Source organism: Phoca vitulina, unplaced genomic scaffold, assembly GCF_004348235.1.
Source record: "Phoca vitulina isolate PV1807 unplaced genomic scaffold, GSC_HSeal_1.0 scaffold4, whole genome shotgun sequence".
Lineage (NCBI taxonomy): Eukaryota > Metazoa > Chordata > Mammalia > Carnivora > Phocidae > Phoca > Phoca vitulina.
In genome coordinates, this window is record NW_022589707.1 from 63,006,740 (window position 1) to 63,021,818 (window position 15,079).

At 37.1% G+C, this 15,079-nt stretch overlaps 1 protein-coding gene across 19 annotated transcripts in view; it reads left to right on the forward strand.

Annotated features, from left to right (window-relative positions):
• The window catches only part of HEPACAM2 (HEPACAM family member 2), a 48,509-nt gene that overhangs the window by 28,025 nt on the left and 5,405 nt on the right, over nt 1–15,079 (forward strand). For 7 of the 19 annotated variants that reach the window (XM_032402144.1, XM_032402142.1, XM_032402143.1 and 4 more), the window contains exons 5-7: nt 10,840–10,965; nt 11,172–11,209; nt 12,516–12,622. In XM_032402144.1, coding sequence (XP_032258035.1) covers nt 10,840–10,965; nt 11,172–11,209; nt 12,516–12,622 — 271 coding nt within the window. Of the gene's footprint in view, nt 1–10,839; nt 10,966–11,055; nt 11,081–11,171; nt 11,210–12,515; nt 12,623–15,079 lie in introns of all 19 variants that reach the window. The other 12 variants (XM_032402155.1, XM_032402156.1, XM_032402147.1 and 9 more) reach the window with 7 other exon arrangements.

Consider the following 15,079-nt stretch of genomic DNA (forward strand, 5'->3'; position numbering starts at 1 on the left):
AACACCTTGGAAACTATAACATTTTGTAAGTCTTTGAAATTTGACTTTCTCTAGAAATCATCTGATTTTTATAGAAAGCTCATCAATCCACAAAAAGTTAAGTATCACTACCTAAAAATGTGTGTCCACCAAATTCTCATCCTTTTGAGCCTTCTCTTCTCTCTCTCTAGAATAATTTTACTTTCCTATATAATTTCATTCACTCCCATGGTTTCATGTAACACTGGTGCATCCCAAATCCATATCTTTAAAGCTCTAAAACTGTATACCCGGTTGCCTTCTGGGTGTCTCCAAGTTGAAATGCCAGAGGCAGCATATAAGTCAAACATACCAAAACTGAACCATCTTCTTCCCCCCCAAATTACTATTCTTTCTGTATTCCCTATTTAAGTGAATGGTCTTACTATCTACCAACCTGAATCAGGTAGCTAAATGCCACTCCAGACCCCTTTCTCTTGCTTATTGCCCTGTCCAACAACCAGTCACCAAGTTTATCCCTTCTCCTTCCTTCCTACTTCTCAAACCCATTTCTCTTCTCCTTCTTTCTTAAATTTCTTCTCCTCTCCCTATCCCTCTCCCTGTCCTCCTCCTTATCCCCCTCTTTCACCTTGTCCTCATCCTCCACCTTTTTCTCCTTTTGCTTCTTCCTCTACTACCAGTACTTCTGCTAGTATCAGGTCCTTCCTGGACTTAGCTTTGCATACAAAGACAAGTCAGTATCCACCTGGGGAACACCTGAGAGCAGGTTTGGAATGGTGGCTAGGGTGCCTATTAGTGGTGTAGGGACAAGTATGCAAAAGGGTACCACACATCAATACTTTCTCCTTTGATACCTTCTCTTTCTCTGCCTTTATAGCCCTAGTGCCTAGATTAGGGCCCATAATATAGAAAGAGTCAATACATTTTTTTGAATAAATGAAGCAAGAATACAATCCTTGTAATTCTTAGGCTAAATTTTTCAATATGTGGCCCTTGGGCCATGTGCATCAAAATCACCTGGGGAGGTCTACTAATGTATTTTCATTAAGATACCTCAGACCTATTGGGTCAGGATCTTGAAGGTAGGATCTAGGAATCTGAATATTTAACAGGCATAAGTATGGTAATTATGTGTTAAAGGTGTTTTGTTTTTTTTCTCCTCTGTAGTCTTTTGAACTTATTAAAAAGCCACCAAGAATTATAAGACTATAACAAATTACAAACTGATGAAGACATATATAGTGGATAGAATCCTCCCAGGATTCCTTAAAATTGAGAGTATTCATGTTTGTGAAATCCTCTGAATATACTGGAATTTATATACTGGCACGGTGAGGTTTTGTTTTTTTATATGAGGAAAATACAACACTCTCTAGAAAAGTGCTATCCAGGGGTGCCTGGGTGGCTCAGTCAGTTAAGCATCTGCCTTTGGCTCAGGTCACAATCCCAGAGTCCTGTGATTGAGCCCTGTATTGCGTTCCCTGCAAATCGGGGAGTCTGCTTCTCCTTCTCCCTCTGCCCCCCAATCGTGCTCGCTCTCTTTCTCTCTCTCTCTCAAATAAAATCTTAAAAAAAGAAAAGTGCTATCCAATAGAACTTTTTTCAGTGAAGGAAATATTTGATATCTGCTCTAGCCAATATGGTAGCCACTACCTTCATCTGGCTTTTGAGCACTTCAATTTAGCTATGGAACTGAGGGACTGAATTTATTTTATTAATTTTAATTTAAATTAAATAGCCACATGTGTCTGGTAGCTACCATATGGGACAATGCATCCCTAGAATTTTTACTGAATTATGTGTCATTTGGGCAGTGGATAATATATTTCCCTTATTGCTCTCCAAAGCATATATGTGTGCAGGGTGCTATAAATCAGACACTCATTTATTCATTATTTAGCACCTATTATGAGCCAGATACTGGGATAAGCATTGAGAATGCCAAGTGAAAAAAAAATCCTGCTAACAAAATGATCACAACCTAATATGGGTAGCAGGCATGTAAACAGCTAAGGTGCATCCTTTGCTTTCTATTTTACTAAAATTTTAATTGGCTTAACCAGCTTTTTACCTCAGTGGCTAACCAAAACATAATTTTAAAGCAAGCCATAATTAAGCATATAAAGTCATTTAGTAGCAATCTGGTTGTCATGTTAGACTTGTTCCTCATGCTCATTGCAAGTGAAAACATCGCTATAATATGTACTTGTATATCCCATTGAAACCTTTCACACTGCCTGAAATTTCCCCATTAATATTTAGCCAAAGTATTTTCATAATATCAGAAGCCCCCAATATTGGATTAAGATCCTATTACCAAGGCCCAAAGACAGTTACAGTCTTTATATCAAATAATTGTCTTTTGCAAAATATAAAAAAACCTGTTTGACCTGTACAAAGACCAGGTATTTGTTATTATAGTAAATAAGAAGAGCAGGTGCTTAATTTTCAGAGGGATTCAGAGTTGTCAACATTAGTGACCTCTTTATGGTTTTTAGAGCTATTTTTCAACCCCCATATGTCCACAGAACTTTATTATTTTTATTTTTTTTAAAGATTTTATTTATTTGACAGAGAGAGACACAGCGAGAGAGGGAACACAAGCAGGGGGAGTGGGAGAGGGAGAAGCAGGCTTCCCACTGAGCAGGAAGCCCGATGCAGGGCTCGATCCCAGGACCCTGGGATCATGACCTGAGCCGAAGGCAGACGCTTAACGACTGAGCCACCCAGGCGCCCCCTCCACAGACCTTTAACTCAAACAGCAGTAAATGGCAAAGTAAATGAATAGTATGTCTTAAGTATCTGATTTTTTTTTAATTTTCCAAATTAATGAATCTCTGCAATGGAGATTAAGTGTACACTAACCTACAGTGAAAAAATGAACATCACCAGTTGAGCCCTGACTGACCATCCACTCTGATAAGCAAGCAATCTATATTAAGATCAGTGAAATGGGGCACCTGCCTCCCTTGACAGTCTTGATTGAGAATATCAACAAGACTATGGTCTTTCTAAAACATAGATTGCATATACAGGATACTGTGTATTTTCTCATCACCTTAACTAATTTTGTGCTATATACAAAGAGATACTCTGGTTTGTCCATGACATGTGTATGTTTTCATATTAATGGGAAATTATGAAGCCTGTAACTAAAAATCATATCTAGAATATAAGTTTCAAGGAAAGACTAGCAATTAAAATAATCAATTACCACTTGTATTTTGAAAAAAATCAATGATTTTATTTGTTTGACTAAGGACTTCCTTGAGTGCAGGTGTCCATGCTTTAAATTTTAATGGGGTCTAAATCACTACTGTAACATGCAATATATAGAAAATGAAAATGTTTATGATCAGAATTCAAGTGTTCACGTTTAGTGAAGACATTCAAATATATAAATTATTGGAGTTCCCAAGAGCCACATGGCTGTAGTTTGAGATTTAGATATAATAGAAATGTCTCAAATTTGCAGGTGATACTGAGAAATCTATCATTTTTTATATTTATTTCTATTGTACATCTTTTCATATGGAAGAGAAAAAGAAAGTGACCTAAAGCAGGAAAATGAATTGACTAATTTCTTCTATCTAGAAGTTTCTCCTGTTTAAGATCTTAAGGAGATGTATTTCACTTTGGGCCACTGGAGAAAACAGCTGAGAAAGAACTACAGCCCTGACATCCAGACCCTAAGACCGTAGGTGACATCCCCATGAGCATCTAGCACAGAATAACTGTGTCTATCAGGTGGGGCCATGGAGGAGTATGGAAATAGCACACCCCCCAGTATGGTGCTTTCATCTCCATAGGGACATGAATCAGCTACCATAATCAGCAAACAGATTGGATGGGAGAGATCTCAGAACTCCATTCTGATCTAGGAATAGAAATGCAGACTGGGGGGGGGGGGGCGCCTGGGTGGCTCAGTCGTTAAGCGTCTGCCTTCGGCTAAGGTCGTGATCCCAGGGTCCTGGGATCGAGCCCCGCATCGGGCTCCCTGCTCTGCCGGAAGCCTGCTTCTCTCTCTCCCACTCCCCCTGCTTGTGTTCCCTCTCTTGCTGTGTCTCTCTCTGTCAAATAAATAAATAAAATCTTTTAAAAAAGAAGAAAGAAAGGAAGGCAGGCAGGCAGGCAGGCAGGCAGACTAGTAGCATATGGCTGTCCTGTTCTGGGTGCAGTCTCTCAAACAGCAGAGCTGTGATACCATGGATACCACACCTCTTGCCCATATTTGCACTTAATATATTATTTCATTTTATTTGTTTGCCTAAGGAGGGGGCAAATAGCATTTGCACTAGGGCTTTGGTAAATGAGTCAGTCATATTTAAATAATGAAGAGAATGGCATGCTATGAGCTGAACAGTAGAAAACTCTCTGAAAGAAAGAATGGGGCTCCTGCGAGTGTCCAGAACTGCATTCAGAATTCCTATACATTCTCTGTAACAATAGGATCAGAATTTCTCAAGTTGGGGTCTGGAAGTCCATCTCTCCAAAATACACTTGCCTAGAGCTGAGACTGCAGCAACTGTGCCCCTTGATTTGATTCTTGACATATTTGGCATTTTTTATTTTGTGAAAGGAAGCAAATTTCATGTTCTGAGACAGAGAATCAATGTTGAGAGGAGAGACTCAGAATGCTCTAGAAAGAAGGAGGCCTAACGGGGAAGATCATTTGTTCTGAGAATAAAGACTATCCCTATTCCTCATTCTCCAGGGAAGGATGCTTGGCCTTCACCATAGCCAAGGTTTTGGGATACAGACAGTGGTCGCTACAAGGTGGTTCTCTGATGTATGGCTAACAGGGGCCGAGGGGAAAGGAGGCAAGAGAGCAATAAGAAAGGAGTCTGAAGAGATAAGGAAGTAGGGGTGCCTGGCTGGCTCAGTCAATGGAGCGTGCAGCTCTTGATCTCAGGGTTGTGGCTTCAAGCCCCATGTTGGGTGTGGAGACTACTTAAAAATTAATTAATTAACTAATTAATTAAAGAGATAAGGAAGTAATGGTAAAAGTAATAAGTGGAATCCTCTGTAGGACGAAATGTGTAAATTCAATCATTTTAAGAAACAAATCAAAAGGGACAAAAAGTTAAAAATGAAGGAGAGGCAAGAAGATGTCTTATTTAAATGTAAGATAGCCAATAATTGCATGTTAAACCAACTTTTGGTTGGTTTCAGAATCACAGAAGTGCCTGGCGAAGAGCTGATGTATGCAAGAGTGTAACCTCACCATTAGAATGAGAAGTACTTGGAAGTAATAATTATTAGCATATTTTCAAGCTTAAGGGGGGAAAAAACAACTGAGACTCTACTAAAATGTTTTTCTGCAGTTTTTCTCATGGTAAAGCACATAGCAGAAACTTGACAAGAATAAATCACCACTCAATACTTTTTTGAGGGGTTAGGGGAATTTTGGTGAAGGCAGTCCAACTATGAAGAAGTGAAAGAGCTGAAACACATCAAGTCTCCTGTTAGAAAAGATTAGAGGTAAAACTGGATACCTGCATTACAAAACCATTCTTTGACTATGGATTAACAGGAAAAAATTGAACTTGCAGTAGGAAAAAACCTATGTTCCAGTCTTAGTTCTATGACTTACTGAATATAGCAAATATTTTAGTTTCTCTGAGACTATTTCTTTGTCTGTACCTATAAATGGTACTTTAATTTTTTTAATTATTTACATTATTACTGATATGATACATCTATACCAAATAAATGGGAAACAAATGTACATTTAGTTTTATGTACATATAATGCTCATAATTTAATTGTGCAGGTCTGAAAATCGGCTAGTTTTGATTTTAATATTGGATCTAAAATGAAGAAATAGAGAATTTACTTGCTAAAAGTGGTATCCAAATCATATACTATATCTTAAATTATGCCATTCTATTATTTAGTATTTCTTCTTTATTACATTGCTTTTCTATCCCTGGTGGTGTTTCAAGAGAGTATTCTATTTGCCTTTATCTTATTGACAACCACACCAGAATATGGGTCCTTCTGAATTTATATTTTAGAAGTAAAATAGATTAACTTTTGTTGAGTTTCCAAAATTCTATCTCTAGGACAGTAGAGAATGTGGAAATCAGTCATACAAAGAACAATAAACCATCTGGAGATATTGAATCTGAAGAAGAGAATTCTAGGGGAGATATGAGAGTTTCAATAAATAATTGAGATGGCATCATGCAGAAAAAGATTTGATTTATTTTTTGTAATTTCAGTTGGTAGAACTGAGTGGCTTTGGGCTTAATGAGTGGAAGGACTTCTGTTTCTTCACTTCAGGTGGAAGTGGTGGAAAGCATAGAATTATAGTCAGACATTAATTGAGTTCAGCTTTGTATCCTGGAGTCTTAGCCTTTTCATCTTTAATATGGAACTTATTCTTGTATTTTGGAGGCCAATGGAAGTGGCAAGCAGTAAAAGTATTAATTTTGGTTAGTTTTTTTTTAATCTCCAAAGTCTAAGAGACAAAGAAAAATGTACAACTACCAAGTAACTAGAGAGGAAAAGAGGAATAAAATGAAATCCTGATTAATCCAAATTAAGACAAGAAAGGCGAGATAAAAATGGAGGAAATATAGAAAAAATAATAAGATTGTAGATCTCAGCCAAATATATTTAGTAATTCCATTAAATGCTAATGTACCAAATATTCCAACTAAAAATATTCCAATAAACCAAATATTCCAACTATTGTCAAACTGGATTAAAAAATACTATTTGATGCAAAAAAATACAATTTGATGTTTATAAGATATACACCTTATCTGTAAGGATACTGAAAGATTGAAAGTAAAAGAATGAACAGATAAACCATAAAAATAGCCAGAAGAAAGCTGATAAAGCTCTACTAGTATCAGGCGAATTAGATATATTTTTTAAGATAAGAAGTATTACTTTAGATAGAAAGTGGACATTTCATAAGAGTAAAGTGATCTATCAAGCAGGAGAATATAAAAATTCTGAATTTGAACGCATCTACTAGCATTGCTTCAAAGTATAATAAATAGCAAAAATTAACAAAGAAGTAGAAAAATCCATAATCAGAGAGAGATTTTAGCATATCTCTCTCAGTAACTGATAGAATACATAGACAAAAACTTAGTTGGAATAGAGAAAAACAATCTGTCCTAATTTCAGTAATGTAAAATATAACATACAACAACTGTAGACCACACCCTCTGTTCATATGACCATGTATATGGTCATTTTTCTAAAATCTTAGCATTCGAATGATTGAAATAAAACAGGGTCTGCTCTCTAACTAGAGTGGTGGACTTCAACTAAAAATCAACAACAGAGAAGAAAACTAGGAAACTCCCAAACTTCAGGAAATTAAGCAACATGCTTCTAAATAACTCATAGGTCAAATAAGAAATCTCAGTGAAAATTATAAAATATTTTGAACTTAATGATCATGAAAATACTACTTTTGAAAAACTCACAGGATGTTGTTCTATAGTAAAATTGTCTACACTTAAGAAAGTGATGAAGAAAATAATAATAGAGATTAAATTTAAAAGTATATTGTGTCCAGGGGTGCCTGGGTGGCTCAGTCGTTAAGCATCTGCCTTCGGCTCAGGTCATGATCCCAGGGTCCTGGGATCGAGCCCGCATCCAGCTCCCTGCTCAGTGGGAAGCCTGCTTCTCCCTCTCCCACTCCCCCTGCTTGTGTTCCCTCTCTTGCTGTTTCTCTCTCTGTCAAATAAATAAATAAAATCTAAAAAAAAAAAAAAAAAAGTATATTGTGTCCGTAGCCATTACATTATGTATGGCACAAAAAATTGAGGACCTATTCTTCCAGCATCAAAAACTATTACTCAGTCCAGCAGTTATCCACATCATTGATGAATGTATGAAGTTCCAATGTATGTTGTTATTTCATTTTCATCTTATTAAATATAAACCAATATCTATGTTGAAACTACACTTGATCATATATGATGTAAGCTATTTCTTTGCTCAATTGCATAGTAATCATAGTAGTTATTTAAAGTCTATTTTTTTCAAAATATGGTTGAATTTCACCCATGGGTGGAAAATATAAGAGTTCAGCAAAAATCAACAAATGCATTTCATGAGAATCAATTAGCTGTATGTAATTAACAATAAAGAGTATTGCATATTTTACATAGCACATAATTCTAAGTTATGTGCTACACTTCCATTTTTATCATTAAAATTTGTAACTTGTGTGTGTGTGTGTGTATATATATATGTGTGTGTACATACATACATTTTTTTTGAGACTCAGTTACCTGTAGACCCACTGGATAGTGTCCTATTTACATAATATACATCATGTAAAACTCTCTGGCTGCCCCAAATTCTAGGATATTAGAGCAGCAAGAGAACTTAAAGGCCTCTCACTCTAACCTCCTCATTTCACTAGTGTGAGAATCAAGGCCATCAAAGTCAAGTGGCTCATCCATTGTTGCCCAGCTCTCTAGAAAGAACAAACCCTTGAAGTAGGAGCAGAGTATCTGAAGAAAGGCTCAAACCTCACAAAGAGATCACCCAAATGCTAAAGTAGTTCCAAACTAAAAGGTCAGCTTTCCAACAATGGGAGAATATAAATTAACAGAGAAAAGAAGGAAAAATAATCTTTCTAATAAGTTTTTTGATGTTCTAGTGGAGATCTAGAACCAAAAATCGCCATTCTCATTCGTTTTAAACCACCCTGTGATGCATTTATTTCTTCCATCCAAAGTTTAAGAGTTTAATTTAAAATATGTTTAAAAGCAATAAATATTGCACCGGTATTGTAATCCCACAGAAAGAACGTTTTAAGAACACAGTTTTCTGAATGTGTATCAGAAATTTATAAACTTCCCATCAGAGATAGGAAAAATTTTTGATAATGCAAAACAACCTTGCTTAACTCTTAAGGATTTAAGGGGAATATTGGACAGCATTGTATGAGAAAATTAGAAGAGATAAATGATTTCCATGACTTTTTAACTGGAATTTGACATATGGGATCTATATTATATTATGAGAAGATTCTGGGAATATTAAAAGATGAAAGTGTTCTAGATAGAAAAGCCATGAGAATATGTATATGGCCACAGTGAAAGAATGGAAATAAATACTAAGGTTTTTTCTTTGTCTTTGCTGCTAGAGACCTCAGCAGAGCCTTTATTGGGGAAGACAACACAGTACAGCCTGGATATTTATTGCAGAGCTGGGTGGCCACCAAGCTCTTCACTGCACCCAAGTTCATCCAGGATGGAAGCAATATCCCATGACGTTCACTCCCACATTAAGCTGGACTGGGACAGGCAACTGCCACAGTTCATTTCATTTCCACATCAATACCTGAGTCACATGATTCATGGAAGACATCTGTTACTCACATTTGTTGCAGGTCACAACTACTTCCCACTTTATAGATTAACTCTATGACTAAACATATCATAGTCTAAAAGTGGTGTTAATGTAGCCATGGTTAATAAGTTGGTTTTAAACTGCATCAAAGGGGGGGCACCTGGGTGGCTCAGTCAGTTAAGCAACTGCCTTCAGCTCACGCTCAGGTCCTGATCCCAGGGTCCCCGCTCAGCCAGGAGCCTGCCTCTCCCTCTCTCTGCCCCTCCCACCCACTTGTGCGCGCTCTCTCTCTCTCTCTCTCAAATAAATAAAATCTTAAAAAAAAAAAAAAAGGGGAGGCAGCACTAAGTGTCAAGAGCCTGGGCCACATCTGAACTCTGCCCACTTAGCTGAGTGACCTTGGGCAAGCCTCAGCTTCCTCATCTATAAGAGGAGGATGATAATAATAATACTTCCTTATTGATTGTTGTGAACATTCAATGGGTTAATATATATCATATACTCTTAGAACAGAGCCGGATGTATTATAAGCACTCAGCAGGTCAGGTGTTAGCTATAGCTATTACCCCATATTTTATATAGGAATATTAAATAAAAGGAATGACTTGCAAAACAAAGTGAATTTTATTTTTTTTATTTTTTTTTAAGATTTTTTAATTTATTTATTTGACAGAGAGAGACACAGCTAGAGAGGGAACACAAGCAGGGGGAGTGGGAGAGGGAGAAGCAGGCTTCCCACTGAGCAGGGAGCCAGATGCGGGCTCCATCCCAGGACCCTGAGATCATGACCTGAGCCAAAGGCAGACACTTGATGACTGAGCTACCCAGGGACCCCCAAATGAATTTTAGTTACAATGTGGGACTCCAAATATTTTATTGACAATCACACATATTCTATTTTAGGAATTAAAATTTCTTTATTGGTCAAAAATTAGTAGAGTGTATTTGAAATAAACACTTCCCCTCTGGCACTTTAATCACATACTACCTGCCTAGAAAATCCATGTACCTGAATTATACTGAAAGAGCGAGATGGAAGGAAAGAGAACAATTCAGCAACTGGGAATGTTTTATACAATGAGATCAAACAGATCTAAATTAAATGGTGGTGAACACTATTGGAAAGTATGACATAAGCTATTTGCTACATCCAGTACAACACATCAGTATTATCCTGGGTAGATTACCACATTTCCAATTACAAATATCCTTAGAGAGTTTAGGCCATTGTGGTCAAATGGCTGTGTTTTCTAAAATAAGTGCATTCCTTCTGCTTGGACTTTCTCATTCTCACTTGCTAACACACACTCTCCCCCCCCCCCCCCCCCCCCTCTCTCTCTCTCTCTCTCTCTCTCTCTCTCTCTCTCTATGTATATATATATATATATATACATACATTCACACACAAAAGAAATAATATATATTATATAGGTGCAGTAATGTCCCCAGATAAAGCATAAACAACTCAAACTATATAGTAATTTATTATTGATCTTTAATAAAAATATTTAAAATATGTCTTTTATTTAGGACTGGAGAAGCTTGCACAAAAAGGGAAATCATTGTCCCCTTTAGCAAGTATAACTGGAATATCACTCTTTTTGATTATATCCATGTGTCTTCTCTTCCTATGGAAAAAATATCAACCCTACAAAGGTAGGTTAAAATTAGAAAGAAAATTTACAAATTGTTTTATATGTGTACTAAAAAGTACCTTACTATGGTTTTTTTTCCTCTTGGTTTTAGTTATAAAACAGAAGCTAGGAGGCAGGTAATATGTATGTTCCTACAAAAATAATTTTTTCCTGAATGCTTTTTCCTCAATTATTATCACTGACAGAAATACCTATTTTTTTTTTCAGGCCAGAAACAGAATACAGGAAAGCTCAAACATTTTCAGGTAATGGCCATGCTGAAAGGGACTAATATCAATGTTAATGTATATGAATTAATATTGTTGATAATAATTATTATATATAATGTACTATTGATATAATTCCCATAAGCTATTATTGATATAATACTAACAGTCCTTTACCTTTAAATAGTGCCTTTACTTTACAAAGTGCTATCCCTTGTATTGGTTTTATCTAAGTCATGCAAGTCTATAAAATAAGCCTGAAAGGCACTCAACTCCATTTTTATAGGCAAGAGAACCAAGGCTTGGAGATTAAGTCACTTGCCCACCGTCACTGAGTTCTTTTGAATCCTAATCCATTGATCCTTGTATTATTTTGAAAATGCCCAGGACCCTCTCAATTTAGTCTTTCCTAAAGCAGATACAATGCTGGCAGCTCCATCCCAGGGAGAAAAGGAAAGGGAGGTTTGACAGCTTTGCTGCTTCTTTGTCCCCAGATTGCCCCTCATTGCCATTCACTACTGACTCCCTACAGAGTTGTTATAAGCTAACAATGGGGCTTTAACTCAGGCCTTGGAGTCACATGGAGCTGGGTTTCAGTGCCATATATGCCACTTTTTTCCAGTGTCACCTTGAGAAAATTAATTAATTTTTCTTGACCTCAACTTCCTCATCTATATAATAGAGATAATAACTCCCCCCCACACACACACCAGGGTTGCTATGAGAATTAAATACAATGATGTAGGTGGAGTGCCTAATATGCCTGGATGCTTAGTGAATGTGGGTCTGCTTCCTCTTATCAAGCCCCAGAGACCATCTGGTTCCTCCCAACCACCCCATTCCCATCATTTTACAGATGATAGTTTGGGTGATTTTGATATTGCCTTGTATTATATTTTGGACACATGGGCAGCTATATTTAATTATGTATTCTTATTAGTTCTGATGGTCTCTGTTTTAAATTTGGCAGGGTGCAGTACATATTATGTGTAGATTAAGAGTTGCTGTGACTCCCAGGCTGAAGCCTTAGTGTGCTCTTTGGTAACTGAGAGTTACAAAGGACAAGCCTGCCCACACGTGTTCATTTGAATATAGAATACACCTTCCCACATCAGGCTTTAAGAATAATTGTCCCAATTTAGTTTCAATTCTCAGCTTCTGAAGGAGTGATTTCCAACACTGCTTAGTGACAATATGACTATAGGGGATTAGGAAATGTTAAATTGGTTTTATACACATACCACTTGAAGCAAACAGTAAAGATAAGTTTTACAAAGGCTTAAAAAAAACTACAGTAGCAGTTCGAGGCATTTGATTTGTAAGTAGTGTTTGTTTTACATTTCAGGCCATGAAGATGCTCTGGATGACTTTGGAATATATGAATTTGTTGCTTTTCCAGATGCTTCTGGTGTTCCCAGGGTTGGTTTCCCTAGTGGCTGATGAACCAGAGGTGTAAGCGGCATTCAGTTAAGCACTCAGGCAGTGTGGTCAAGTGGCTGTGCTACCCTCAGCAGAGTTTACTCGCTTTGTAGTGAATGATGTTGCCAGATCTGAGGAGCTAAAGCATCTTTCTTGGCCTTTATAAGTAAGGCTAACACGAATTAGGAAGTTACACTAATTCGTAAACATTCTTTACCTGGTAAGCTCAGCGAAGAGAGAACTAACTAGGTTGAAGTTCAAGAGAACTTAACAAATAGGGGATCAGGGGACCCTGATTTAAATCATTCTGCATCACCTTGATGGCTAGAGCCTGTCACTTCACTGAACTCTCTCTCTCTCTCTGTTCCTCACTTTCCCTTCCCTTCCCCTCATAGCTTGCAAAGACAATTGATCATACCCTTACTCATACCCTTATGCTCTTCAGAAGAAAGGTACTGTATAAACCCAAAGTATGCAAGTACACATCTTTATTTTTTATCCTAAAGGTGCCTGAGATGTGAGATGGGGAGCCTTTACGCCGTTGAAACATTTTTTCAGTTTGCAAAGACAAGGTCTTTTAAAACAATCTGTTTTGTTTAACAGACTTAAAGAATGTTCTCTGAGCTAATAAGCTCGTTAGCATTTTTATAGATTTCTGTAGGGCCAGTCTTACCTCTGCTTTCTTGTTCCCCTATGATAGTTTACTTAGGGAAGGGGCCATAAACAGACTACTTGCTTCAGGGCATTTTCATTTCCTTTTTTTTTTTTAAGAACTATTTGTCATTAGGGATTGGTTACCTCACCTGTCTGTTCAGTGAATTCTATCAATGCATAAGGTTCATACAGTAATTTTCCTAGCCACAGACTTTACTTCACAAATGCTATGTGAGTAATAGAGGGAGACTGATTTGTATTTCATCCTCCTAAGGGCACGTTGGTAGCACCATGATCACAGATGAAGGGCAGAACTGCATTGCAAAGCTTCTCACTACCCTATTCAGTCTCAGACAGCACTGGCTCACCTTTCACTTCTACAACGAAAAAGACAAAAATAAATATTTGTAGATCAATTATTTCAAACAGCTTCTCACCACAGCAGAAAGCCCCTTGTCAGGTGTGGCTTTTAAATAGGAGAGCAGGAAACTGAAGAGCTGGTAAGACTTAGAATTGAATTTTTGAAACTGGGGAGTTTCTTTATTTATAATAATGCAGTTTTTATTCCTAGGAATTCATGAGGAAGGAGTGAGATCTATGTAAGAAGCTTTAAATTTAACCTTGTGATTAATTAGTATTCAGTTTGAAGATGTTATTGGGAAGACCTGTATGTTCAAAATGCTATAATCCTCAAGAACTTGGGGCAGAGAAATGAGCACTTTGATTACATATCAGAAGCCGCCCTTATTTCTGTTATAAGTAGAATAACTTAATTTGGAGCTATGCCCATCTTCAAAGCTGAAAATTCCTGAGGAGTCAGCTAAGGTTCTTCATTGGTGGTGCAAGGTGCTTTGGGAAGAAGTGAGAAATCAACACCAACAATGGAAGGAAAAGGATGAGGAACAGGACATGTGTAGGACAATCTGTGTTAGAAGAAGCCAGCATGGCAGTTATGTGTGAAGATTAGCAACCAAATGCAATGGCTTTGAGAAGAAAAGGAAAAATAATAATAAGGCCAAGATGTCAAAGTTGAAGTTAAGAAGGGAAATAACTTACTAACTTTTTGAGTTTTTAAAAATAAGAATCATCTCTCAGCTTGTGGTACATGGACATGTGGAATCTTCCTCCTCTCTCTACTTGCTGTAGATTTTACTGTCCATTTAGCACCTCTTTGGGGAATTGGACAGAAAGCTATGGCATGAAATGAACAAATTTATTCCTTGTTACCAGCTGATATGAGCTTAGGTGAATAAGTCATTACCTATAGATTGCTTTTATCATAGCCCCCAAGCACCCCCATACCAAAAAAACTCAAGAGTTGATCTCAAGTACACTTGACCCTGGAACAACATGGGGGTTAGGGGTGCCAGGGCTAACCAATCAAAAATCTTCCTATAACTTTTGACTCCCCCAAAACTTAACTACTAGTAGCCTACTTTGACCAAAAGTCTTACCAATAATATCAACAGTCAGTTAATGCATATTTGTATTATATATTGTATTCTTACAATAAAGTAAGCTAGAGAAAAAATGCTAAGAAAAGCATAAGGAAGAGAAAATACATTTACAGTATGTCCTGTATTTACTGAAAAATATCCATGTATAAGTGGACCTGCGCAGTGCAAACCCAGTTTGTTCAAGGGCCAACTGTACAAATGGTAAAGAAAATCTCCTTGGCACAAAAATGATAGGATGAATCACATATCCTAGGGCTGCACGTGAGAACTTAGGCAAGTGGAATGGAAACTGTTTCCAAAGAAAACACAGAGCTAAGATGTTCCAATGCAACAAAGCAGATTAAATTGGATTGAGATAACAAACTCTTCAGATGATTTA